At 39.9% G+C, this 25,823-nt stretch overlaps 4 protein-coding genes across 16 annotated transcripts; 2 read left to right on the top strand and 2 right to left on the bottom strand.

Annotated features, from left to right (window-relative positions):
* Positions 1–5,653: 5,653 nt before the first annotated feature.
* LOC132197717 (probable chitinase 2) lies at positions 5,654–10,581 on the top strand. The gene is made up of 9 exons (XM_059621209.1): positions 5,654–5,813; positions 5,890–6,078; positions 7,418–7,518; positions 7,580–7,699; positions 8,704–8,831; positions 8,946–9,054; positions 9,716–9,901; positions 10,024–10,140; positions 10,402–10,581. Exons 1-9 carry the CDS (start codon positions 5,762–5,764, stop codon positions 10,522–10,524), a joined length of 1,125 nt encoding a protein of 374 aa, XP_059477192.1. The 5' UTR covers positions 5,654–5,761; the 3' UTR covers positions 10,525–10,581.
* LOC132197652 (ral GTPase-activating protein subunit alpha-1) lies at positions 10,535–18,901 on the bottom strand. Of its 3 annotated transcripts, XM_059621071.1 has the most exons (34): positions 18,845–18,901; positions 18,374–18,790; positions 18,205–18,315; positions 17,984–18,155; positions 17,758–17,921; positions 17,590–17,705; positions 17,322–17,463; positions 16,996–17,269; positions 16,683–16,941; positions 16,551–16,628; positions 16,337–16,497; positions 16,091–16,202; positions 15,914–16,036; positions 15,647–15,857; positions 15,422–15,595; positions 14,960–15,366; positions 14,802–14,900; positions 14,594–14,749; positions 14,459–14,527; positions 14,224–14,355; positions 14,051–14,173; positions 13,829–13,996; positions 13,659–13,769; positions 13,435–13,602; positions 13,185–13,382; positions 12,774–13,131; positions 12,515–12,666; positions 12,277–12,464; positions 12,046–12,220; positions 11,859–11,987; positions 11,650–11,805; positions 11,310–11,596; positions 11,140–11,255; positions 10,535–10,991 (listed from the first exon to the last, which is right to left on the bottom strand). In XM_059621071.1, exons 2-34 carry the CDS (start codon positions 18,477–18,479, stop codon positions 10,735–10,737), a joined length of 5,652 nt encoding a protein of 1,883 aa, XP_059477054.1. In that variant the 5' UTR covers positions 18,480–18,790; positions 18,845–18,901; the 3' UTR covers positions 10,535–10,734. The 3 variants fall into 3 exon arrangements, with proteins under 3 accessions (XP_059477054.1, XP_059477045.1, XP_059477062.1); XM_059621062.1 differs by lacking the exon at positions 18,845–18,901 and having other exon boundaries at positions 18,374–18,831; XM_059621079.1 differs by lacking the exons at positions 14,459–14,527; positions 18,845–18,901 and having other exon boundaries at positions 18,374–18,831.
* LOC132197672 (uncharacterized) lies at positions 18,889–22,235 on the top strand. 11 transcript variants are annotated; one of them, XM_059621117.1, is made up of 6 exons: positions 18,889–18,985; positions 19,499–19,596; positions 19,654–20,878; positions 20,937–21,312; positions 21,372–21,513; positions 21,574–22,235. In XM_059621117.1, exons 2-6 carry the CDS (start codon positions 19,557–19,559, stop codon positions 22,203–22,205), a joined length of 2,415 nt encoding a protein of 804 aa, XP_059477100.1. In that variant the 5' UTR covers positions 18,889–18,985; positions 19,499–19,556; the 3' UTR covers positions 22,206–22,235. The 11 variants fall into 11 exon arrangements, with proteins under 11 accessions (XP_059477100.1, XP_059477161.1, XP_059477127.1 ...); XM_059621178.1 differs by having other exon boundaries at positions 19,644–20,878; XM_059621144.1 differs by having other exon boundaries at positions 18,890–18,985; positions 19,657–20,878.
* Positions 22,236–22,468: 233 nt separating this feature from the next.
* On the bottom strand, positions 22,469–24,560 carry LOC132197727 (uncharacterized). Its single transcript, XM_059621222.1, has 4 exons — positions 24,069–24,560; positions 23,779–24,012; positions 23,606–23,719; positions 22,469–23,553 (listed from the first exon to the last, which is right to left on the bottom strand). The coding sequence occupies exons 2-4, from the start codon at positions 23,819–23,821 to the stop codon at positions 22,940–22,942; spliced, it is 771 nt and encodes a 256-aa protein (XP_059477205.1). The 5' UTR covers positions 23,822–24,012; positions 24,069–24,560; the 3' UTR covers positions 22,469–22,939.
* Between the last annotated feature and the right edge of the window lie 1,263 nt (positions 24,561–25,823).

Genomic DNA, 25,823 nt, shown 5'->3' with positions numbered 1-25,823 from the left:
AAGGAGGCGGAAAATCGCTTTTGAGCCGATTTCTCAAGCGTCAGAGTTTCAATCAACAGTTTCTTGGAAGCCACTGCGCAATTAACCTACGGCAAAACGCCAATCACAGAGGTCGAGAGTCAAAAGATTTGGCTCGCGTAATCCGCTGCAGTATAAAAGAGGGACGAGCGTAGAAAATCGACTTTTCACGCTTAATCCCTGAGTTGAGCCAACTCTGTCTCGAGGTGATTATGTATCAGAGTGAATAAAAGAGCTCAGTATTATTATTATTCTGTTCAAATAATGGAGGAACGTATGTGAAAAATATTCGTGCTGCTTTGAAAAAATAAAAAATGAGAGCGGCTACTTAATTTGGCCTGTCGGCCATTAAACTGCTGCTATAGCGGTAGTGAAAAGCTCTTTGCTATTTGCGCGCGTCGGCGGCGAATAAAAGAATAATGAGGCGATTTAAGGCGTGGTGAGAGTAATGAAAAGTGGAATAATGAATTTACTCGGCGCGCAGCTCCGGCAGCACAGTTTTGTAAGCCGGCGACTAATCCCGGGATTGACTCTCGCCTCATGGCTTAATAATCTACAAGTCGGTATTATCAGCCCATTTCCCTGCTTTTATTAATACAAGCGCGCACAGTACACACCGAGCAGCCAAGCGTGTATGACGGTTTGTTCTAAACGCTCCAGAACTGCGGCCGAAATGCGTTTGGCAGCTGGAAATTACAAAATTTGAATTACAAAACCGCACTCTCGTGGGCGAGGCCGGGCCGAAACTTGCAGCGCGCCCACCGCGAACAAAACTATAGAGGGTGCGATGATTTCGGGGGATGCAACCCGCACGACGACCGCACAGTTTGAAATTGAAACTGAAAGCCGCCGCTTCATGAAAAACGACACATGCATCTCTTTTTTTTCCTGTGCATTTGCATTTTTGTTTAAAATTCATTAGAACAAATTTTAAATTATTCACGAGTAGCCGAATTTACATTGTAAAAACAAATGTTATTTCCCCATCGGAAAATGAAATGTTTTCCGAAGGGTCGCGCCTCATTAGAATAATTTGTATGTGTGAGTGTTGTGGTGGACACGGCGTGGCGAGCGGAAAAAATCGATATTGCTCTCGGACACACTGGCTAGACCCTTCCTAGTTTTATGGTCTTCATTTTATGGCTGTCATTAATTTGATTAACGTACAAGAGAGATAAGAGTTAGTTTCCCCCGGACCGCTGCTGCCTTTAAATTAGAAAATTTATCAGAAGATGAGAATCTCTATTGTTTAAACAGACGTCAGTGGAATGAATTTTTTAGTCGCTCGCGCTTTAGCATTACAGCCGTGTCATTCCCATTCAACTCGCGTTGCGCTTTCCCACTCGTTTGGCGGCGGCGGATGTCGCTAATCAATTTTCAATTTGTAGCGCAATTGAACTGTGAATAAAAATGACACACAACAACTGTATTATTTGAAGATTTTTCGATCAGAAATGCTAAGTTTATTTCTCATGATTAATTTTTAAAAGACGTAAATAAAATTACCTTCGGGTTCAAGCAAACTTCTAGGAGTTCTAAATCAGGCAAATTAATTATCTTTTGGCGCAAAATATTATTTTAAAAGGTAATTAAATTATATTGCTTTCTACAGTGTGATGTAAACGACGTAATTTTAAATTCTGCAAGTAAAAAGTAATAAAAGAGGATAGAAAAATTTTAGCTTTACCAATTAAATTCAAATATATTTACTCTGCATCTCTTCTTTAATTGTCGTGAATTGATTTGTGAAGAGAATGATCAATATTTACAATAAAATAATCCATAATTTTAGTTGGATCAAAATAGTTATATTGGTGTACCATAACTAAATATTGGCCCAAATCAAGAAAAGTCGCATATTAATCCAAAATTACTAAAAAAAAAACAATATACAAAATTTAAGAAACCATCTAAAAAAAAACCTTGGAAGCCAGCAAAGTTGTGTCCGCAAAATCACAACTCACCATAATTTTGCACTTATCAGAAACTTCTGGAGCGATGAAAATTTTATTGGACGGAAATTGCTTCTGTGATAACCATTTACACCAAAATGAATTATTCTATTTGTAACCAAATATTTCAGTCCGGTTCCGCTGATGGACACATCGTGATTTAATCCTCGCACAATAGATAGATTTATGTAAAATTACCATAAACGCGTGCGCATTTCCGTGAATTAAACATGCGCGTATTTGCCAGATTTGCAGGCGTCGTTTTCATCGAACAAGCAAACAAGTGTAATATATTCGCACTTTCACAGCAAACAACTATTTGCATAATAAAAGAGCTGTGCGTGGCATTTTTCTGGGAAAGCTGCGCCTTTTTGTACTACACACACTCGCTGGCCCGCAACGCCCCCTTTCGGTTTCGCCAGCTTAGACTTTTGCATGCGGCACTCGCCAGTTTTAGCTCGACTCCCCCCGCGCGCATGCAGAATAATTACACACACACGCTGCTCTCGCTACCCGTTAGTTGTGTTTTCCATAATTGAATTTCTCTGTTCGCAGGGATAAAAGAGTTTATTTATGGGACACTTGGCTTTCTTTCCGCGCGCGCACTCCCAATAATAATTAACTAACGAAGAGAGTGAATGAAAGAACAGCAAGTAAGGGTGCGGTGCGGCGCGGCTACCGTCGTCCCCCGTCCGTATCACCACCCAGTTATCTTGTTCCAGCTCCTTTTTATTTTGTCGTAACTCATTCTGAAAAGATGCCTCTTGCCAGATAAGCCGACCTATTAATCCAAACATGCAGCTCTTTTTATACATTATGCAAACGACCCCGTCGCGCTTGTAGTAACAATTATGAAAAAAAAAACAATATACATGAAGAAAAAGAGGTGGTAGAATAAATAAAGTAAATAATGAAAAAAGGTAAACCATCTTTTGTCCAAAATAAATGTGGCCAAAGACTACATAATATATTGTGAATCAAAAGAAATTAAGATTTTGTGGGATAATGTTAGTTTCTTAATTTGTGATTATATCTTAAAATAATTAAATAAGTCTATAATAATTAAAAAAAATTATATCTATCAATCGAAAAACTAATTCCATTCAGTTTTGGCCATGTTTCGCAACCCTGCTTGACAAGAAGATAAAATAAAAGTAGAAAATCTTGAGGATATTTTTTAACTTTTTAGTTTACTAATAAATAATTATTAATTTATCAATAATTAAACCATTTAATGATTTTTTTCTATTTTCATTTAAAATTATATAAGAACTTTATTTTCCTTTGTGAATCAGTATAAAACAAAGGAATTTTCGGACAAACAGTGGAGACCGGAAGATAATCGTGTATATTTTGTTATTATAATACCGTTATAATAAAGGAGTTTTATTTTCCAATGGTTGATGGAGAGTTTCGTGGTTGCTTTTTTTGGTGTGGCCGGGCAGCTATTTATTTGCCGCGCGCACACTCGAGCCTATGAATACGTAAAAATTTAAAATTCAAAAGATATGTAGGCACGCAACTGCCGAGCAGTATAACGAACCGGCCGGCGGGCCCCGACTTTATATACGAACGAACGAACACACACACACACACACGCCGGCCGTTTAGGTAGTACACCGAGCTAGCGAGCGCCTGCCATAATGAAACTTATGCAATTTGCCTGACATTTATATCCGACCAGTTGTATACCGAGCGAGAGAGAGAGAGCGAGGAGTGCTCGCTCGGCCGGCAGCACACGACGCGCGCGCGGCCAACAAAATATGAATATTTTATGCAGCGCAAGCCTCTTTTCGTCCTAAATACTTCATTGTTGTTGTAGCTGGTGCAGAATTCGTCCGCCGTCCTTTGCCAGTCAAAATATGACGTGGAAATTTTAGTTTTTCCTCCGCACGTCCGCACCATGCACGCCCGCTCTCTGCGCGCCCTTCTCGTCGTGCAGCCTATATCGATTCGCCGCCGGCGGAATTAGGAAAAATATGTTGTTTCGGTGCGTTGGCGGCGGGCGCTAAGTCGAGCCCAAATTATGATTCATTACGTTCGCCGCTGGCCAAGCGAGCTCTGCTCCAACCTTTCCTCTCTCTCACTCTGCCCGGGGCATGTACACGATTTTCTGCTTCTCCGTATACATGCATTTATATACACGGGCAAAAGTTTTAATTTAAATTCGATTCCGGTGATTAGAATCGGTCGGTCAAAGTGCATCGGAGCGGCCGATAATGCTGATTGATATCGACAGGAGTTGCGAGGGTGTGGCCTAGGCATGTTTCGCAGCAGGCGAATAATGAAATAAGCCAGAGCAGCCCCATCATTGCCAACAAAAGTCAACTCTTTTTTACATTAGCCCCGCGAGATTGGCGGAGAGCAAGATATGGATCGGCTCTGAAGCTAGTTTTTGTTTGGTAAATGCGCCGCTCTTTCTTTCTTCCTCTGGCTCTTTCTTCCTTTCTATCTCTCTCCAATGCTAATTTCATCGTCGTTATGAAGTTTGCCGCTTTTTGCCGCAATTGTCAAGTCGGGCACGCGCCCGCTCACTCGGTTATCATCAGAATGGCTTTCGTATCGATCATCTCCGGCCAGGACGGACGCAATGACCACCACTGTTTTCCGCCGGTGCCCAAAACAATCGATGCTGAACGCAAATATTGAGCTCTCGTAATGTGAATTAATCGCGTCCAAAAGTTGTCCACCACTGCCTTTCAAAATTGATTGAGCTTTCATTAAAAAATTCAGCACTAAAACTTTATTTTCCATGTTTTTCTCACGTAAACTCAATAAGCTATTTTTTCTTTTTAAATTTATACATTACACACAAATATATTATATAATAAAACTGAGTATTTTAATTGAAATTTACTGCTGAGGTACTTACATATTTATGAAAAAAATATGCAAAACATCACTAAATAGCAATGTATCTGTTTTTACGTAAAATGGACATACTAAAAATATTTCTCCAGAGCAACTTGGCATATTATTGCAGTAAATATGGGCGTATAGGCTAAAATTATGAATTTTTAACTAAATAATACACAGTGAAGTAATTAAGTTTGAAATCAAAATCTTATTAAATTTTTTGCAACTAAATTTAAATTTACATGAGAGTCGTATTTCTATTTGAATATGTAAATAATAACTCTCATCGCTCTCCTGCTAGATCATTGAGAAATGCAATCTCTTGTTCTTCTGGTATTTTAAAATTCAGGATTTCTTGCGTCCATATACTAAATATTAAAGAGAAGGAATCTTTTATTACTTCTTATAATATATAGTGGCGAATTCTCCATTCAGCGTCTTGCAATAAAACTAAAATGAAAAATGATTAATAAATTGTTTGTTTTTGTTGAACGCTTACTCCAAATATTAATGGCAAGGAATCCTTTATTGTTACATAAAATACAAACATAATAATTTTTAATAAAAATGCAAGAGACCGCATCAAGAGCTCTGATCTCCGATTCCACTGCGCACAATGATAATTTTTTCTTGGAAAATTTGCGTTTCATTTTGTTCGCGCGAAACTGATTGACGGTAGCCAGTCATGTGTTTAATAATGCAATCAAACTTAAACCCACGCACATTGCATGGCGTCAAGGCCCATTCTTTGTGTGTTATGCTGCTGTAGATGCAATCTAATCGCGTGAACGAAAATCAGCGCGATAAGAGGCCTCTCGTCTCGAGTAAAGTGATCGCGATAAATATAAAAAGTCAAAGGAGAGAAATCTGGTGGTGAGAAGTGTGAAATCAGTTGGAAGCGAGAGAGGCCGTCCATTATTCTCCAACCGGCCAAAATGAAAACACCGATTTTGCTTGCAATCTGCATGGTGCTGCTCGCCTGCCCAGGTACACAATCTTCCTTTCGGTTCCATTAAAGATGAAATATGATACGCAGTCTGTCTGTATTTCTGACGTTTCGCAGGTGAGAGTGCCGTAATATGTCAGCTCGCAAGCTGGTCCGTGTATAGGCCCGGCGGTGGCAATTTCGAGATAGCCAACATTGAGCCGAGTCTGTGCACCCACGGAGTGTATGTGTTCGCCGGCCTTGACTCCTCTGACCAAGTTGGAAGCCTCGACCCGTGGGCGGATTTGGAGGAGGGCGGAGGATTAGGTACGCTACAATGCCCTTGCCGCTTTTGTCCTTTGCTTTCTGCCCCCCTCCTCCCACCCCATGTATCTCTCTCTCTCTCGATTTCGAATTAATTTGCCGTTCGGGAATTATGTAAAGCGGAGGACACACGCGCTCAGGGATATTTCATTTTTGGCCGCTCAACGACAATGTGTCGTGTTTGCTTTTTGCTTTCAATTTGCGGATCCCCGGGGCGTACCGGCCTTAGCTTAGCCTCGGAATTTACAATTATCAGAACTTGCATTGAAGGGAAATGTATATTTGCATTTCAATTTAAGGAATTTCAACATAGCAGACCCTTTTGAATTATGATTTGATTTTTTGATATCTGTTCATATTGCCCTTTACTTGTTTTTTTGTTTCTTCACTAAGTATTGTTTTATGAAAGTTTTTTGAAAACTCAAAATTTAAATTAATCTATTTAACTCGTTGACAGATTTGGAGATTTCAGTGCATTGTTAGTTATATAACACGAATTAATTAATTATTAGCTACAAATAACATTAGAATATTATATTACTTTATAATTATTATCCTCTCTGCTAATATCTCTTGCAAGAATACGGAAATTCCTGCTCTTTGCTTGCAAATTTAACTGAGAAATGACGACAGCTTTTTGCCCAGATAAGAGACGGCGTCGTCAAGGAATTTAACTATAGTTCTTGTATGTTCTGCGGTTATATAACACGCTCGATATTATCGGCCTCAACTAAGATTGCGATCGACAGCTAGGCGCATCTCTTCTTGATTGCGAAAATTACGACCTGAGCCCAAACTTTTTCATATAATAATTATTAACTCTCTCATCAATATTGCTTTAATAATCATTAACCTTTCCATAAATCTATCTTGCGTGGAAAAGTTGGCGGAAAAGTTGCTGCCAACTTTTTGACTAACTTCCCCAAAAGTTTCTCTCTGGCAAGAGAAAGTATGAATAGTGTGCGTGTGTATAGAGAAAAAGTGCAAGCATTCACGCAGTTAATAAATCACTGCAAATTTTCCTGTGCGCCCTCTCATCGGGAATGCCCGTCCTTAAGGAAATGTTGATAGGGCCGGGGGAGGGAAGCAGGATACATACCACTTTCCGGCGAAAAGAAACAAACTGCCGATCGTGACGAGTTGAGAGATCGTATATATTGGAATGAACGAATGGCAAAGTTTCTCGGTTTTGTAAGTACGGGCGGGCGGAAAAGCTTTTTGCCCGCTGTCACCCACGCTGCCGCTTTTCCAGCAATCAATAATTCGCCTGAAAAGTAGTTTAAATGCGAGAGTGATCGGCGCCGCGCCACCGTTTTCCTTAATTGCTCTTTCTCGTTGGCAGGAGGATACGCGAAATTCGTCGCGCTCAAGACGATCAACCCCGCGTTTAAGCCAATGCTCGCCCTAGGTGGATGGGCGAACTCGGCGGCTCATTACGCAGCGGTACGTAATACCCAGATGATTATGCAAATTGCCCGTTTAAAAGTATAAGCTGCTTAACCAGATTGCAGCCAATGCAACTCGCCGCGCCAATCTGGCCACCAACGTGGTCGCCTACTTGAAAAAGTACGGATTCGAGGGCGTTGAGATCGACTGGCTCTACCCCATCACCGCCAACGATAAGGTATATAAATGCTTTATTTAATCTGGAGAGCTTGTTTAAAGGGTCCCGCACCACTTCCACAAAATCAAGTATCATAATTCGTATTCTCATACTAATTTCTTGCGTGAAGATTTAAGCACGTCTTTATAAATAATTTTTTACTTATAATTTGAAGAAGATTCTTTCCTCTATTCAGACCTATTAAAAGATTGCAGCTACAGAAAATTTTAAACCAGAAAAAATTTAAAAAAAATATATATATTTTTTTAAAGAAATTCAAATATATATTAAGATTTTAAAGGCATTAATCTTTAATTTTAAAATTTGAATGAATCCTTTTTAACCTCAAAGTTGGGTTTTATGATTTCAAGAGAGTGGAACTTTTCATTTTTTTTTTATTTGCTCCCACTGCAACAATAATATTCCCCTTTTCAAAGGGGGCACCTACTATTCTCTAGTTAATCCCATTAGAATAATAAATTACGCAGATAATGGTTTTTTGCTTTTAGCGATAAGTAGCCTTTATGGATGCCAATGGCGTTTTGGTGGTGAGCCGCACCACACGGATTTAAGCGTATTTTTTTTTTTTTTTTTTGGAAATTCGTGTCATTTTTTTTCCGGCAGATTGCCGAAAGTGCTGATTTTTGCACCTCTTTTGGCGCCTATCGTCATAATCGCGGATTAAACTCGCTCGGAAAGTTGGTCTCCGACTTGATTTAACAGAGATTATGCAACCCCATAACAGCTACGCGCAGCATGTTGCCTACCCTCTCTACGTTTAGCACCTCGCTCCCTGTTGTGTTGCCACTTGCGAGGCATTCCAGCCCTCAGGGATGAAAGTGTTTTTCGTCAAAACACATTCAAATTATAATGGCTACATTTAAAAAAAAGTTATTTTTATTCCACCACTCTCTGCTGTTGATTTGGGATTAAAATTATGTTATATTTTCCAATCGTCGGGTGTCTGCCTGAATCGATCCCTTTGGTATTATATCTCATTTCCAATAAATGCAACATCTCGTCAGACCAACTTCCCTCTGCTGCTCAGCGAACTGAAGAGTGCCCTCGCTCCTGAAGGTTTCGAGCTGATTGCAACTGTCGGCTCCCTGGCAGAAACCATCGACCGCGCTTACGACATCAAGGAGATGGAAAAGTGAGTGAGTTCGTTTTGGTATACACATATTGATTCGTCCGTTCGTTGCGTCGAACGAGATGAAGTGAATTTTTCGAATCCATCAAAAACGTTGGCGCATTATTTATTGGACAGGAGCCTGGATTACTTCGTGCTGCTCGGCTACGACTACGACGGCCCGTGGAACCCGCAAACGGGCCTCAACTCGCCCCTTTACCTGGCCAACGATAATCCCCTTTGCGTGGTAAGTCTACTTTTGATTTCGGAATTAATTTTTTAAGCAAAACCCACTTTCACGCCGAGTATACATTTTGGTTCCGGACAAAAGACCAGAAAGATAAGCATGCAGCATTAATGAGAACTCTCTCCCTAAGTAGGGCCGTGGAAAGCGAAAGGAAGTCGACTTTTCGATATCCTGCCGGTGGTCACAAAACCTTTGGCAAAGCAACGAACGTCGTCTCCTTGAATATATAACACATTTTGCCAATCGATTTTGTCGGCATTAAATGAACTTTGGGCTTTGCAATCGACGTAATGGCCTGGCCGTTAAGATAATACCCAGATTAGACCGTTTTTCAGATATATGAGACGATAAAATTGTAGAAAAGTTAAATTCACATCCGAATCCAAATACACAGGTCAATTATTTTCAAATGCTTCCCCCCCGTATCGATTTTATTTTCTATATTTTGCTTTTTTAATAATCATGTTGCCTTCTGTAACTTTATTTTGAAAAACATGTATAAATTTTATTATATTTACTCTTACAAAAGTGCTGAAACTTTTCTTCACATTTGTGCCCAGACTCATTTATTTCATAGCTCTACACATTCACCAGCGAAAACCGTAAATTACCCGAGCCCAGTCCCCAATATTAACTTTGGTAATAATTGTTAAAATCGCAGAATGCGTCCGTCAACGCATTCCTGCAAGGTGGCCTCGCGCCTGGAAAGCTGATTGTGGGCATCCCAGGTTACGGACACACATTTACCCTCGTTTCCGAGCCGGAAAATGGCATCGGCGCTGATGCGATTGGAGCCGGAGACGGAGGCCCTTGGACTCAAGCACCTGGTACTCTCAGCTATAATGAGGTCCGTATTATATAGGAGTAGAGAGCAAACTCCCTGACAAGCAAGGTTACACTGTTTTCAACCTGCTTATTTTTTTGCCCACAAGACGCTAATGACAAAATTTTGCTCTTCTTTTGCAATAGTTTGCTGCCAACGCCGCTGCATGGACGGTCCGCAGGGACACGCTGAGCCAAGCGCCCTATGCTTACAAAGGAAATCAATGGCTTTCTATTGAGGACGAGACTTCCATCGCGTTCAAGGTGAAGTTGGAATGCATTTGCAATTTACTGTGCATCTCAATTCAGTTCAATTGCCTTAATGATTAGAACTTTTTCCAATCAGAAAATCAGTAAGAAGTCGTTTCAAGAAAAAGACAATCAAATTGAATATCGTAGTCGCGCGCTACTACTTATTCGTCGTTTGGCAAAATTATCGTTCTTGATTAGATAATAGCTCTGAATGTTGTGCTCGGCTCAACCTTGTTATTTTGCTTGACCGAACGTCCTCTTTCCCTTAATTAGACGGAGTACATTGTTTCGAAGCAACTGGGCGGAGCTGCATTTTGGACAATTGACGAGGACGAGTTGTCCAACCAAGCGTACACCCTCCTTCGCGCAATCAACACTGGTCTTAAAAAAAAGTAAACGCGATCAGTTGGTTGTTGTATTAAATTTAAAAATAAATTTATTGTTTAAAAAATAGCATTAACAGTGGTGTTTTGATAACTAAGTAACCAATGAATAAATCATTTCATTAAAGCAAAACAAAGAAGCATAATAATTAAACTGATAAATACACGGTGGACAGTTGGAAGAAGGAATTTATAAGTTATTCAAAAATTAAGTATCGCCTAACTAGTCCAGGTCCTTGCTGAAGGACATGGTTGGTGGGCCAGAACTTTCACTGAGGGCAATATCATGCAATTCATCTTCAGCTCCGTAAGAGTGGTGGTCACTCATAAGTGTGACAGTGTCCAACGTCACTGTGGATGTGGTGCTGCCGGACAGCGAGTTGGCAGATAAAGTGCTGTTTGAGCGCATTACTGATCCAATAATGTGATGAGCAGCGCTTTCCCCTGCATGGCTTGTCTCATTGTTGGAGAACATGGAGGCTAAACGTGGAAAAAATAATAAATAAATAAATAATATATCATAAAAATAAAGAATCTCTGGCTAATGTATGTATTATTTTTTTAAACAGTAAATGAGTTTAATTTTAATGTCTAATAATTAAAAACTAAATTTTTTATGTTAAATTACCTGTTGATTTAACAAGGTACACAGGTGCATACACTGATGAAGCGAATTCCTCAAAAGTTGATGGGATTTTGTAGTGGTCGGCAATTGTCAACAAAGCTTTTGTTCTTTCCTCATAACTACAAAATATTATTTTGATTGCAGGATAATTCAATAAAATAAAATATTCCTACTAAGTTTGGTACATGGGGAGCATGCTCCTTTTTGCTCTTGACGCTGCAATGGCGGTTGCCCTGACGAGCATTGGCAAAGCCTGATGGCCCACAATAGATTCGTTGAAGAGTGGCCCAAAGTAGGGAACATCTTTCTTGCGATTTACTTGCACACGGTACAAGCGGTTGGGAAGGGGATAGATGACCATCAGGATATCACAAAACTCGGTTGGAATGATGCCGCGCCAATAGTCAGAGGAATTCTCAGACCAAACAATGTGGACTTCGTCATTGCCAAGGTGGCGTGTCTTTTATGCAATTCAATTAGATTATTTATTAACAACACTTTGTTTAAAACTACCTTTTGAAGCAAACTTTCCTGGCTGGAGGAAGGCATTCTGGTGGCGCCGTGGAACATAACTTCAACGAATGAAGTCGCATAGAAAGGCGCTGTGTCACCAGTGCTCTTGTTTTTCTGCAACCCACCCATAAATCCAGTGTGGCTTTCCAGTTCGACCTTATTTTGGAAACAATTAATTTTTGAATATTAAAATAAAAGCGAGTTTTTACCTCCCAAGCCAATCCAGCAACAAACTCTTCATATGCAGCGCTTCCAGAGGTGTTTGACAAAATTGAATTTTTGTCCTCCTGCCCGTCCGCAACGTAAAATACTGCAATTTTGTGCGTCTCTCTGCAAATCTGTAGAAGTTTATACATAAAATTTTATTTCCACAGAAAAAAAGATAAATTTCCATGCCTTCGCATCCAGGTTTCTGATTTCTCTGATAAACTTCTCATCTTTGCGAAGCAAATTGATGTGAGATCTGCGTTCCCAGCCAGTGTATCCGAAGTGGGAAAACAATAATTTGCACAGTAGGAATGACAAGGTTGGAGTTCCCGGAGTGTCTGGGTGGCATTTTGAGGCCATTAAACTATGTGAAAAATTGATCAATTGTATTCTCAATTTAAATTTATGAATCTGTCTTACTACTGGTGCTCTTGTTCCCTGTTGCAACCAATAAACTCTTTTTCATTTTTCTTCTGACTAACGATGGACGCGATAGCTTCGACTTCGACCCTCGGATTGAGTGGAGGGGCAAATTGCGCTGCCACATTTCTTGGTGTGTCAAGGGCTTTCAAGCATTCTGAGCTGGTGTGACCAATGTATTGCAGAAGCTAAAGTAAATTCCATTAGTAAAAGTACTAATAATTTAAATAGAGCTCACATCATCAAGACTATCCATGTCATCTTCTGCATTTTCAAAGTTCGGAAGGATGTTTGGTGGTTTTCGCCGGATTAACTTATGCATCGAGGCAGCGTTTTGTTCCACAATGAATGAGCTGATTGAATTTATGTACTCTAGGTCTTTGGAAAAGTCTGCAAATGATTGATATTTGCATTAACTTTTAGTCTTAATTCAGATCAAATCAATAGAGAATTTAAATTTTGGCTAAAAAATTAAGGATCAATCCAAATAATATTACTTGGTGCAGGAGTTGTGCACTGAGCTTTGTCCTCCTCGTTGCAATACAGGAGTGATGCGTCCCAACATGTTTTCCAGCCGCGATCACGAAGAATGAGTCTCACTTGGAACGGAGCGGCACAAAGACCAAAAGTCACACCACCAATTGTTGGCTCCGGCGCTGGCAACTCAATCATCGACATGATGATTTTATTATTGACGGCAAACAGTTGAACGTTGGGCTCTGAAAAGACCTGAGTGTTGAGCTTGCTGGTGTTCAAGCCAGGTACGTCATCATTTTCCTCAGCTAGGGACGAAAGTCGTGCCGCCCTAGCAGCCATCGGAAAGTGGTCCAAGTGGCGCAGAAGGTGCGTCAATACCTTTGAAGCAAACATTATTTTTCATTTAAAATATAATTATAATGTGTTATTACGGCTTTTGCTGCAAGTTTCAAGCTGTTGATAGCATTTTCGTTGAAGTTGTTTTGATTGTTGCTCGGCAGCAACGAGCCTCTACCACCTTGCCATGGTCTTTCTTTAAGGTCGTCAAACTTGATGTTTGGATCAAAGTCCGAGTCCAAGGGAGGGAGTGAAACATGTGTTTGGTTCTTTGCTAATATGCTATTTAAAACCTAAAATCAAGAGCATATTAAAAAATTTCTACAGCACAGGCAAATAATGTACCCTAAACACGTTGAGCAGCAAACAACTGCCAGCAAAAGACTTCATGAGCAGGTAAATGGGTAGTCTCATGCACCACTCGCCGACACAGAAAATTAGACTAACCAGAAGACGCCCTTCATCCTCAAACATGGGTGTTGTGAGAAGACTGTGAATTGTATGCACAATAGTCTGAAATATATTTTTGGTCAATTAAAACCCTTATGACATTAATTATTTCTTAATACCTCTACGATAAGGAGCGAAACATCAGGATGCACTTTAAGCAAAGCATCAGTGTTGTCTGCCAGGAGCAGGAGGTTTTCTATGGCTACTTTAACAATAGTTTTGTGGTTACACTGTTGAAAATTTTCATGAATGTTAAATGAATCCATGCATCTATTAAGTAAAATATTACCCTGAGTGACATTAATAATATACTGATTGCATCTCGCATCTTTGGGTGGGAATTTCCCTGTCGTAATTCTTCGCACAAAAATATACCGATGCATGACAAAGCAATGCAACGGGCTCTTCCTGATTGCTCCATTTTTCCAAACCTCAGCAGTAAACTAAATATGTAATCCTAAATTTAAAATAATAAAAATTTTGTTTTCATATAACTTTTGTAAGAACATACTTTTGTATCAGACGAAGTGATTAGTGAGTATTCGGTACTGTTCGGATTCAGAACTGCATTCTCCACAATGGAACTTAGGCTCAATAAGGCACCAATTATCGACATGGCTTCAGTGCGTGGCACCTGAATGCAAAGTTGAAAAAAAGGCAAAATTAACTTTGTGAAAAACTCACGCCACGTATGTCATTTGATCCAATGACAGTATTAGAGGCCTGAATGAAGTCCAGCATCAGCAATGTGTGTCCAGGCAGCATCAACGAAAAGAACCGAGTTCCACAATGCCTGACGAGGGCATTGATTACCGGCTGATCAAGGTAAACACCACAATTAGTCTCGACAAACATTGCAATATCAGGCGCAACATAATAAAAATGATGAACAAAGAAAGCAAAAAACAAAAAATATTACATCTGAAAGGCTGATCTTGCTACCATCACCTTGAGTGACAGGAACAGGCATGCAATCACGTGCCAAAATCTTGCAAAAGAAAGATTCAACAAGAAGTAAAGATTATCATCACATTTTCAAAAGTACATGACATACTTGGTGGGTCCCTGTCAGTCCCAAATGCAGAACTCGATAAAATTCAATGACATTGTCTTTGGGTAAGTTGATGTCTTGGCAGGACAAGATCAGGTCACAGAGCAGTTCATAAGCACAAACCTTGCCTCGGTTATAGTCATTTGGAAGGACAAGGGCCTGTAAAAGAAATCATTAGGCAAAAATTTAAGTTTCAAGACAATTTATCCACCTTAAAACACCAGGGAATGATCACTAGAAAGGGTGGGGTGAGCTCAGAGGACGGTGACGGCGAGTTAGGTTCGAGCACTAGGTTGTGATTTGCATTTATCTGAAATGAAGGCAAAAATGTGGTATGGAGTTTTTGGCACAAGAGTAAAAATTGCTTACCTTGAGAAGAGTCTTACTAAGTTCTATTAAGTACTCAAAAACTTGTACATGCAGGTTGGGGTGGACAAGTCGGTTGACATCGCCCAAAGCACCAAGCATGCGACGCCACAAAACAACCACCACTTCCGGACACCACCCCCTCAGGTTTCCACCCGCCATCACAGATCGGTGTTCCGAGTTGGAACTTGGGTCATAGCTGTTTCCGTCAGCCGAGATGTTGTCCATTTGCATGATTGAGTCTTTGACCAAACTCGCACCAACCCCACTGGATGGTGAAGGAGAAGGGGTGCGAGTTGGCGTTTCCGATCCGGGGTAAACCAAACTGTTATCCTTTGGCAGCGAGATGGAGTCAAGCGAGTATGATCTTTTAGTACAACTTGACCTTTTGATGTGCTCAATCTCTTGCTCTGGAATAATCAATGTTGAGGTTCATGAAATTTTGGGACAAAAATTGCACATTACCAGGAAATCTAAATATGCTTTCTTTTACTAGTTGGGCAGAGCATATCTTGTTAGCTACAAGGTAGCTGTCACTGAAGCTTCGCCTCAGCCCACGGTTCTTCCTCAACAACTGGCAAACACCTGACACCTTGACTTTAGCAAATTCATTGCCATCTGCTCCACAAACGGAGGAACCTACGTTTAAAAGTTAAGCACTTATTTAAAATTTGCTAATTGAATAAATACTTGGTAATGAAGTATTATCAGCAAAAGCGTGTTTTGGGCTCCTTGCTGAGAGTCGACCCAAATCCTGCATATTCGAGTTAGGTTGTTGTGGGATCGTTACATGTGGCCGTCGTTTTACTTTTTGATCCTTCATTCTGTCAAGTGGCAAATCATCCAGGTCGAGTTTGTAAACTTGGCGAGCCATTACTCGGGTCAAAGTGTCCAAAGTTTTCTACAGAATGTAATGAATCAATGAAAATGTTTTTTTTTCTATTAGATTAAATTTACGGCCCACTCTCTGATCAACTCTTCCCACTGAGTGAGAGATGATAAGACTTGATAGAAGTGATCCCACAGCTCGTTACTCACGACCACATTCAAGTTTGCTTTAATCCATGTCACTATAAGTGTCTGCAAAATGGAAAGTTGAGAACAAAGTAAATAAATAATTATAATTGAAATTACTTGAAACAATGCTTGAGCCAGTTTTCCTCCAAGAGTGTCGTCTTTACGCTTTGGAGGTATTTTTGTGATGACTTGGGAGGTAATTTTCAAAAGAGTCAACAGCAATTGCTCCCTGTTTAAAATTCAACATCAAATTATTATTTAAAAAATAGCTACTGAGCGCTTTCAGGGCTATTTTTCCGATTTAATCCCTGATAGCGTAATAGTTTTTTTTTTAAACGACATGTTCATTTATGGATTAATTACCATGTTTTTGTTTCCATCTTGGTCCTCATCACCATGTATCTGTAAATGTTCAGCACTCTTTTGCATGCATCAACTTGTTCCTCCAGCAGAGATGGGTAGTCTTGCCCAACCTCCAGTAAAAATAGGTTTGCAGCGTTTGTCATAAAAATCAAAAGAACGTTCTGCAAGAACCTGTTATAATTTTTTAAATTTTAAATGAGAAAAAAATACTGACCTGAAGTCCCGCTTGTACAAGTACATCTTCAGGCAAACTGGAATGTGAGTCCATTCTTGAATCGCGGCCTCCATCAACCTATAAATTTTGTAATCATTTATTTATTCCAAACTGGATATCATCAAATTCAACCTCCATGCTGCTTGACTCGCAAGAAGGAAGTCGACCTCTCCCTGGTTCGACTGGTTCTAGGATGAATGGTGGAATGTCCGGTGCAGTCATTTGGATCCAATCTTTGTAGATGGCCAACGCTTTTCTGACTGCTGATGAATGGGTGAAGTTCAGTAGGAATGCTTGTCGATACACTTCGTGCACAAAGTTGACATTTTCCCTAGAGCCATAGAGCACCTCTCGGCATAAAAAGAGGGCGATTGAATTACTTCCACCGTCCCTAAATCAAAAATGAAATTTTCTATGGAATCTAAAGCATTGTAAATAATTATACCCGTCCCCGTAAAAACTATCAGCATCGCTTCCTCTGTGCTCTTGGAGCGAGGAATCTGGTCCTTGGCTCATGACACTGGCCCGTCTGAAATCTGGCATTCCGTCGTCGCTTGTGGCGTAAAGCGTGTTGCCAGTCAGACTGTCCTTCTTGCTTGCCTGAGCAAAGTGTGAGACCCACTTGATCACATTAACCCGACAGGCGACAAACGGATCTTGCTTCTTGCCGTTGGGAGTGTCTATTAATGTGGACTTCTGTTTCCGTGTTTCAGGGAAATCTACAAAAATATTTTATTGGAATGTAAAAATAAATGATTCACTCAAAATTACCTAAGTTGACTTTGTATAGGCTTGTGGAGTACAAAAAATTGGGAAAAATGTGTGGCAGGTAGAACTTCTTGAACATCTCCAAAAGAAAAGAAAAGCATTGGTGTTGATGGGAGTATCGATCACGCCATTCTATTCTGGTCACCTAAAATTAATTTACCTATTTGTTAATTATCAAAAATATTAAAAAAATTTAAATTGGAACAAAAGTAAATAAGGTAGGGTTTTTTGTGAAATTTATAATCATGGACAAATTCATTTCAGACTGTACCTGCGAAACCATCAGTTCCAAAAGTGTGTCCAAAACCGATTGCATTCTCTCATCCAAATGCTTTTCAATGCTCTGGGACATCAAAACAGGTTGGATTTTTGCTGCACTTGCTTGTTCTAAATTGCACAAAAATAATTTAAAATGAAAAACTAAAAAAAAATTTTTTACCTTCGATTCCATCTAAAAACATAGTGTATGGTGTGTCATTACACAAGGCAGAAAACCTATCTCCAAGTTTTGGTGTAGGGAATCCTGGCACTAGGGTGGCAAAAATTGCGTGCAGGATGTCTGGAGAATTTTCTCCTATAGCTTGGTACCATAGGAGGAAGAGTCTAAAAAACAAATTAAGGTCGGATGAATAAAAAGTTGTTTTTTACCTACAAAAGTTACCAACCTTATTCCTTCTTTCCTTACTCTCCAGGTGTTGTCGTGGTGCAGCAGCTTTAGCATTATCCTTGTCAGGCTGTAGCATTGCCACCGTTTTGAGAGTAACTCTGGCAGCAAAATCAGAATTTTTTCCAAAACAGACAGCACCAAGTCTAGCTCCTCCTTGTGCGTTTTTTGAACTGCGAAAAAAGACACTTTAAAACATCCTTACGTGAAATCAGTGCTCACTTTTCTGTTTCAAGTTCGTTTCAGCAGCTAGAAAACTCTCGTACAGGATACTATAGATGTGACTGAAGTTCGCTTCAAAAAACGATTTGGCCACTGCCGTTTCCACGTTGTCTAAAATTTGAAGTCAATTAATAAAATTCTCGATTAAAAAATAAACTATAGGCAGTACCAATAACAATTTTGACGTGCTTAAGTCTGGTAGCACTGTCTCTCTTATAGTCCTGAATTTTCAGGGTGGACTTCTTGATGTCAATGCTGATCTTTTTGGCAAACATTTTGCCAAAATTATTGTTCTCTTCCAAAACTAAGGCACTTTTTGCTTGATGGCAGACTCCACCAAGGACGTCATCGATTCAATCGGCATCCTTGGCTGAATCACACGATAATCCTCAAAATTTCTGTTCACGTCTGACACGGAAAATGGTAAATGATAAAACGTCAAAACAAGTTTTTACGCCGAGTGATTCCGCGAGAAACGCCGAACGGTCGCCGACGCAATTCACGTCATTCTTCACGCCGACCGTAATAAGCCGGAAGTGGTGCGGCCGAATTTCGGCAAGTTCGTCCTCTCGTCGATAAGAATTGTCTGAAATAAATTCTACTTATTTGGACGTCGTAACACCTATATTTACACACCTACATTTTTACGTGAGAGTGGGCGGCGCCCTCACCTTTGTCAAGTGGAGCGACGGCAGCGCCTCGCTGCGGCCGTTCAACAGACTCAACAGAGTGGGTTCGTGACCTTCGTGAGATGTAAACATGCTGAGTGAGACATGACCTGGTACAGTACACAAAAGCTCTGACCTGTGACCTGTCCATTTCCATTTACAATTTGTTTTTTGCTCATTTTTTTGAAGGGAAACTGGTGAAAGAATAATGTTGTGGATTAGAGAGGTCGGAAACTTCCTCTTCATGTTACATTCAGTAACATTTTTTTTGCATTATTTGATAAGTTTAGAGGACGCAGCAAACATAAGATATATCAGATATATATGTATTTTTTTTAAATAATTTTAGAAGATTTTAAAATACATAAATATATTTGCATTACTTATATTTAGGTACTCAAATTCATTGATTTTAAACTTATTGTTTTAGTGTTTTAGAAATTCATGTGTAATTTTAATTTACCATAAAATATAATATTTAAAATTTTAATAATTATGAAATGCATATATGCATTTCATAATTATTTTATAGAAAAGGGCTATAGCCAGTCATTTCTCCCTTTTCTATAATATCTGATATATATCAATACAACTTTTTAATTCTAGGAAACTTCATTTTTAAACAGATCTGCAGTATAGACACTTATACAGCCACAGATTCTGCATTATTATTGTGCTATTATAATGGAAGACGACGATGACATCCAAATTCTTCGTGAGTTCAGTGAGTTAAAAATAATTATATTCCAACCTTTGATTTTTATTTACAAGTTCTTTTCAGCAGCACCTGAAGAATATTCCAGTCATGCCATTGCCAAAGCTTTGCCAGATTTGGCAGAACAATCTAAAAAGCAGCCATGTGCTCTCATTCAAGCGGCACCTCCACCACCTGTTGGTCCTCAGCCTGTTGCTGGAAATGTAGACGGAATGAAACAGACGTCATTGATTGTATTACCGACAGGATCACTACCTAGCTCTTTAAAAAGACCCATCCCAATCTTAACATCAAAAAGTGACCCTCAAACTGCTCCTCTTTTGGCAAATCCTCCAGCCAAACTTGTGCTACTAAGTGGCATTGAAGGTCAGCCACTGTCTGCACAGATGGTGACATTTTTAAAAACCATTCAAGGTGCTCCTAATCTGGCTAATCTTGCTGGGAAGCAAGTGAAGATCAGAGGTGAGCAAGTAACTGGAGGAAATGTTAAAGTGGTTCGAGTCGTCAAAAGTGGCACTTTAACTTCTGCTGCTTCTCATCTCGGTGCTCCTGGAACCACTTTGGCTAGTTCTTGCAAAGAAGATATTCTAGCCAAGCTTGTGCAAAACAAGAGCAATGGAAGTGGAGGAGAATCTAATGGAAAGCTGAAAGTTGTTCTAGTTACTCAACCTGCAGCCACTAAAAATCCAGTCAATAATACAAAGAAGGAAGTTCGGACAAAAAGATTCAATCCATACCAATTTCAGCCATATAAATTTAGAACTCGCGAGCAAGTTCTTCGGATCATTAGCAAATACGAACATGTGAAGAGACTGAGAGAATTGGGCAAGATGGCAAGTGAAGCAACCAAGTGTGATAGGAAGTCAATTGAAATGTTTCTTCTACTTTTGAAGATTTTGGAATTTGTTGACAACGGAACAATAAAAACTGCTGGAGACGACATAAAAAATTTTCTCAGTCCAGTTTTGATCAGCAGGGCGCTACTGGCAAGAGACAATATTGAATTGGCAGCTTCCGATGATCCAATATACAACTCGTTTAGAAAGTCCAATAACTACCCCATTGAAGTAGAACTCTTGAAGTACTTTGTAACTTGCAAAGAAAAGGGAATTGATGTGAGCAAGAATACTTTACGTTCTCAGGCTTCTATCATAGCTGATGCTCTACAAATGCCGGAATTTGTTGGAACAGATTACTGGCTCATCAACCTTTTGCAACGTAACTTGATCTACCAACATGAGGAAGGCAATCTTTGGTGCAATAGGCAGGATTTGGAATTTATCATTGATAAGTATGCCATTTCAAGTTTGTTTTTGTATGCCAGGTACTAAAATAAATTGATCTTTTAGATTAAAAACCATTGAGAACAAGAAGAAAAATAACGAGGAAGGAAGAGAGAGCATCAGTAAACATAAGCAAAAGAGGAAGGTTGAGAAGTCAACAAAGAAAACAGCAAAGGTCAAGGAAAGCAGTAAAAGCGGAGAGAATCTCTTAACAGGGAGTAGGACAATAATTGATGCATGTGAAGAGCCACCAGCCCCAGATGAAGAAAATTTTGACGCTGCTGAAATACAGGAAGTGCCCCCTAAGAAGAAAAGGAAGAAAGAAATGCCTAAAAGTTGTAGGATTTGTTCTGCTGACTTGTTTGAAGCAGGTGGCCTTCGCTTAAGAGATTTCAACATCAAAAAGGCAAAAGCCTGGATCAGGGAATTTGTTGGTTATGAGGTTGGCAAGAAATTATTCGGCGTAATTTGGCGCTTGATACACAAAATTGTCTTTTTTAGGTGGTTCCTGTTGAAAAAACGGACGGTTCAGAGTTCCCTTTTGGCATTTGCTGGAACTGTGTTCATCACTTCAAGAACTGGATCAAGCAGTTTGGGAAACCCTCACTTGAGTACTGGTCGGAAGCAGAATGGGCTGTATGGAGTAATTATATGATCGCTTCATAAATTTATCTTTATTTTATCTAATAATTTATCATTGCAGATGCCTATCAATGCACGGTTGAAACCAGCACTCAAACTGAATGTGAATTAGAAGAAGTTAGCTGTATTAACATTGACATTTCCACTCCGGACCAATCAAAACCAGATAATGTCAAAGAAGAAAACTTAGAATTTGAAAATGCTTCTGAACCTGCGGATTGTATCTTGCCTGATGAAACTGAGATGGAATGTGACCCTTTATTTGATCCTCTTAATTTCAAACCAGAGCATGATGATGAGTTAGAGCACAAAGATTTTACCGAAGATCATTTTTCCACAACTGTAATGCCTCCTGCTTTACTTATCAAAACTTCACCAAAACCATTGAAATTTGGATCACCAAACCAGGGCACCCAGGTAGACGAAGATGGATTGCTTTGCCCTTTGTGCAACAAAATGTTTAGAGATTGGCGACAGCTCTTGGGCCATAACAGGAAGTGCCAAATAAAAGAATTCCAGTTAAAAGCAGACCTTGTGAGGTGCAAGATTTGCAAATTTGCTTCATTCAATGAAGAGGACGTCAAAAGCCATTCTTGCACAAGTGATAAGAGTTTCTCAATTGAACATGCATGCACCTTATGCAAGGTTGGATTCAGCTCCAGCAGCGTTTTCTGGAAACACGTTTGCCTGTAAAATAAACACAGATTTAAGTTTATTTAGCAACCCCATGATTTTATTTATTATCTCTAAACAGTTTTTATGTCTAGCTTGACTCATTTCCTGTCAATTAAGAAAGGAACTAAAGTTTATGAGTTGATTTGATTTCAATCTTTGTCGAAGTTTATCTAGCATCAAGCTTGCTGATATTGTCAAGTTTTGTGAATATGAATACATTTTGTTTTCAGCCCATTTTAGTTCTAATTGTAATGGGTCAAAGGTAAATGAAACAGTTAATATAGAAATGTACGCATTGATTTATTTTTGTACGATGCACTGCAAAAATGAAGCAATACTGACTGCTATGTTTCAGAGATCAGAAACATGTAAGAAAATGTTAATTATGTTGGCTCAGTCTTGCTTTTATTTGATGTTGGGAATTAACTTGAGATTTTATCTGGCAAGGCAGTACCAAATTCAGGAAAATAAATACCAGAAATGATTTGAGAGTCCAGTCAACTCTTGGAGCGCATCATATCGCATTAACAGAATAACTTTTTACAACAATCTTATCAGATTCATTTTTTAAATTAAAAACTCATTTGAATAAGGGGCGATCACATAGTGGCAGTGAGTCGTATCTCTATTTGAGGAAATTTTCCAAACTCTCATCTCCACGCTACCTTATCAAAAATATTACAAACTAATACAATCTGCGCTGAGCAGGAATGATTTACTAGAATTAACATAATTTGGAAGTTCAGCTAGTGTCAGTCAAAAACACTTCGCCCTTTTTCTGTTAGTTTCCTGATCCTTCCTCGGCTGCTGACACTGACAGCAGGCTGCTCATTTTCATCGTCTTCTTCTTCCTCTCCACCACTGTCAGAGGGGATGCAAATTCTATTCTTGGTGCGAGATGACTTCCTAACTTGGACCTCCTCTTCACTGAATTCTTGATATGAAACAGCCTTGAGTTGACGGCGATTTCTACCACTTGAAGGCTTTTTGATTGGTACACTTCGTTTTGGTCTCTTTTGTGGTTCGATGGTGCTACCTGAATCATCACTCTCTGTTTTCGGAACTTTCCTTTTAGTAGCAGCTCTTGCAGGTCTCTTTGATCTCATTTTGGTGCCATAATCTTCATCATCCGAATGATCATCAGAATCAATTTCTTCCTCAGAGACATCTTCGTCTGCAGATTCCTCTTCATTTACATCATCAGGGGCCACATTTGCAGACTCTGGTTGGCTTTCCCCAGGCGAACTGCCTCCAACATCAACTTCATCTTCGTCGTCACTCGAAGAACTTTTGATTTGGGCAACTTTTGTTTTTGATGGACCAGCACGCTTTGAGGACCCGTTAATCAATTTTGAGGATGCCAGGCCTAAGAAAATTAGACAGTTAGCGAGTGATCACTTTTGGAAATAAAAATTTACTTCTTAAAGATGTGCTACTGGAAGGGTCAGGAGACACTACAGGCATTTTGTTTCTGCTCACTTTGCTGGCCACACTTCCCTCAGAGTCACTCGAGATTTTTAGCCGTCTTGTCACTAGTTATATTTTACAGAGTTTAATTAATTTCATTAATAAAATTTTATGTAAATTTCACCTCCATTCAGGTGTGCAGATCTGGCTGCTCTAGTATTGGCCATGGAACTATTTGATGAGGTAGAACCTGACTTCTTGACAGCACTATTTTTAACAACTGCAGATCTAGTTGGTCTTTTGGACAAGCCATTAGCCGTTCTGACAGATTTTCTCTGCTGTGCCCTCCATTCATTGAGTATAGGATGACAAAACCACTTTCAAAAAAGTTGGACAGACGCACAGACATAGAGTAGACCTGTGAATGAAATTCAAATGAATAAAATTTTGCTAAATATCTTAAAAAACAATTACCATTGTTTTTCTGTTAGTGTTGTAATTTTTAGAGTTAGTAAATATCATCCTCATATCTTTTCCAAACTCATGCAGCGGGATCATTGTACTCTCCAGCTTCCATTGGCGTTGTGACCATGGCTATGAGAGGTGGCCAAGTGTTCGGCAGTTAAGTTGCAGTCTTGAGTAAAGCTCTTTTCGCTGGATGTTTGATTTGAGCATCTGTGAGCAGTTTTCCCTGCCCAACAATAGATTGACAGCATTGTGTGTATCTGGGCTAGGCTTCTGGAATGAATGGGAGTAGAGGTAGAGACGAGATCGGCGCTCGGAGTTTGTGTTGATGGGCTGGAGGAGAGAATCCTTTCCTCGCCCGCGAATGAGACCATCATCTTTGACTAAATCTTTGGGTTTGCTGGATAAAAGTGGTCCTAAGCGCTGGCTAACGTTGAGCAAGTGGCCATGACCCAAGAAGGCAAGAAGTGCGAATATGTATTAAATTTATTACTTGATTTACTATTTGGGTTCCATGGCCGTGCTGCCCTCTCCACCCAGTGCACACAGACGAAAGATGCAAGTTGAGAAACAGCACCTAAGGAGGGCAGCACCGGCCGTCCAGCTGGACAAGTCAACAATAGAGCAATAGAGCAATGCCGGCCACGGCGGCCACCAATATCCAGCCAAGTATCCAGCTCCAACCGGAGGCCGTGGCCTCTCTGTGCCCCTTCAGAATCAGTCTCTGTGGTCTGTGCTGACAACGATGGTTTGTCAAATCGAAACTTCAAATGCAAATTATCCCAACGGTCGTTGAATTTCGTAGAGTGAAAAGTAAAAATAATTAAAATGTACTCGTGATTTTTTTAAAATTAATGTGCGATTTTTATCAACCAATGTAAATGTAAAACAAACAACGTAACATGGCGTTCATGTGGAGGAGCGACTCTTTTCCAGTATGGCAGTCTTCGTGATTTTCAATCCGGTTGGAGTTCTTTTCACTTCAACAGTCTCCACGCGCTTGGTTTTGGTTTTTTCAGTCCTCTTTACTTCCAGGGTCTCGAACGTAACATGGCGTTCATCGGGAGAAGCGCGTCTTCTCGACGATTGAGGTCTTCTTCATCTTGAGACCGTCGTCAGTCCTCTTGACTTCCAGGGTCTCGAACGTAACATGGCGTTTATGTGGTGTGGAGGACCGCGTCTTTTCCAGTGTGGCAGTCTTCGTGATTTTCAATCCGGTTGGAGTTCTTTTCATTTCAACAGTCTCCACGCGCTTGGTTTTGGTTTTTTCAGCCCTCTTGACTTCCAGGGTCTCGAACGTAACATGGCGTTTATGTGGAGGACCGCGTCTTTTCCAGTGTGGCAGTCTTCTTGATTTTCAATCCGGTTGGAGTTCTTTTCACTTCAACAGTCTCCACGCGCTTGGTTTTGGTTTTCTCGACCTCAACCGGTCGCGGTTGGCCTCGCCCTCGACCTTGCTGACGTCCGGGGCGGGCGACAGCTCCATCAGCGAAATTTTCCATCGCGGTCTCTGGTTTGAATTCTGCCTGCCGTTGAGTTCGTTCAAAAAATTAAATCGTTTTGAATCTTATAATTCAATTCTTGTAAAAAGTGAATTGTTGCCGTGAATTGCAGAGGATTCTCAGACTTACGGCGATTATTGGCTGTTCGATTCTATTGTTGGTGACCATGTTGCAGAAGAAACAGTAAATAAACCTCCGATGTATATATTACATGTACCGTACGGTTAATGTATTAAAAAAAACTCATATTACTTAACAATGA

The sequence above is a fragment of the Neocloeon triangulifer genome, unplaced genomic scaffold, assembly GCF_031216515.1.
Source record: "Neocloeon triangulifer isolate White Clay Creek 2 clone unplaced genomic scaffold, ASM3121651v1 ptg000001l, whole genome shotgun sequence".
NCBI lineage: Eukaryota > Metazoa > Arthropoda > Insecta > Ephemeroptera > Baetidae > Neocloeon > Neocloeon triangulifer.
The sequence above is the reverse complement of the archived record's forward strand: the minus strand, read 5'-3'. Positions and strand labels throughout refer to the sequence as shown.

What these genes read in the sequence shown, in the direction of transcription:
- LOC132197717 (XM_059621209.1), top strand. Translation starts at nt 5,762, where the DNA reads ATGAAAACACCGATTTTGCTTGCAATCTGCATGGTGCTGCTCGCCTGC. An exon ending in GGTGCTGCTCGCCTGCCCAG is followed by an intron (nt 5,814 to 5,889) that starts GTACACAATCTT and finishes GACGTTTCGCAG; the next exon opens with GTGAGAGTGCCGTAATATGT. An exon ending in AGACTTCCATCGCGTTCAAG is followed by an intron (nt 10,141 to 10,401) that starts GTGAAGTTGGAA and finishes TCCCTTAATTAG; the next exon opens with ACGGAGTACATTGTTTCGAA.
- LOC132197652 (XM_059621071.1), bottom strand. Translation starts at nt 18,479, where the DNA reads ATGTTTGCCAAAAAGATCAGCATTGACATCAAGAAGTCCACCCTGAAA. An exon ending in AAGCATATTTAGATTTCCTG is followed by an intron (nt 15,367 to 15,421) that starts GTAATGTGCAAT and finishes TGATTATTCCAG; the next exon opens with AGCAAGAGATTGAGCACATC. An exon ending in GTACCTTGTTAAATCAACAG is followed by an intron (nt 10,992 to 11,139) that starts GTAATTTAACAT and finishes TTCCACGTTTAG; the next exon opens with CCTCCATGTTCTCCAACAAT.
- LOC132197672 (XM_059621117.1), top strand. Translation starts at nt 19,557, where the DNA reads ATGGAAGACGACGATGACATCCAAATTCTTCGTGAGTTCA. An exon ending in GGGAATTTGTTGGTTATGAG is followed by an intron (nt 21,313 to 21,371) that starts GTTGGCAAGAAA and finishes TGTCTTTTTTAG; the next exon opens with GTGGTTCCTGTTGAAAAAAC. An exon ending in AGCAGAATGGGCTGTATGGA is followed by an intron (nt 21,514 to 21,573) that starts GTAATTATATGA and finishes TTATCATTGCAG; the next exon opens with ATGCCTATCAATGCACGGTT.
- LOC132197727 (XM_059621222.1), bottom strand. Translation starts at nt 23,821, where the DNA reads ATGGCCAATACTAGAGCAGCCAGATCTGCACACCTGAATGGAG. An exon ending in ATCTGCACACCTGAATGGAG is followed by an intron (nt 23,720 to 23,778) that starts GTGAAATTTACA and finishes AAATATAACTAG; the next exon opens with TGACAAGACGGCTAAAAATC. An exon ending in CAGTAGCACATCTTTAAGAA is followed by an intron (nt 23,554 to 23,605) that starts GTAAATTTTTAT and finishes TAATTTTCTTAG; the next exon opens with GCCTGGCATCCTCAAAATTG.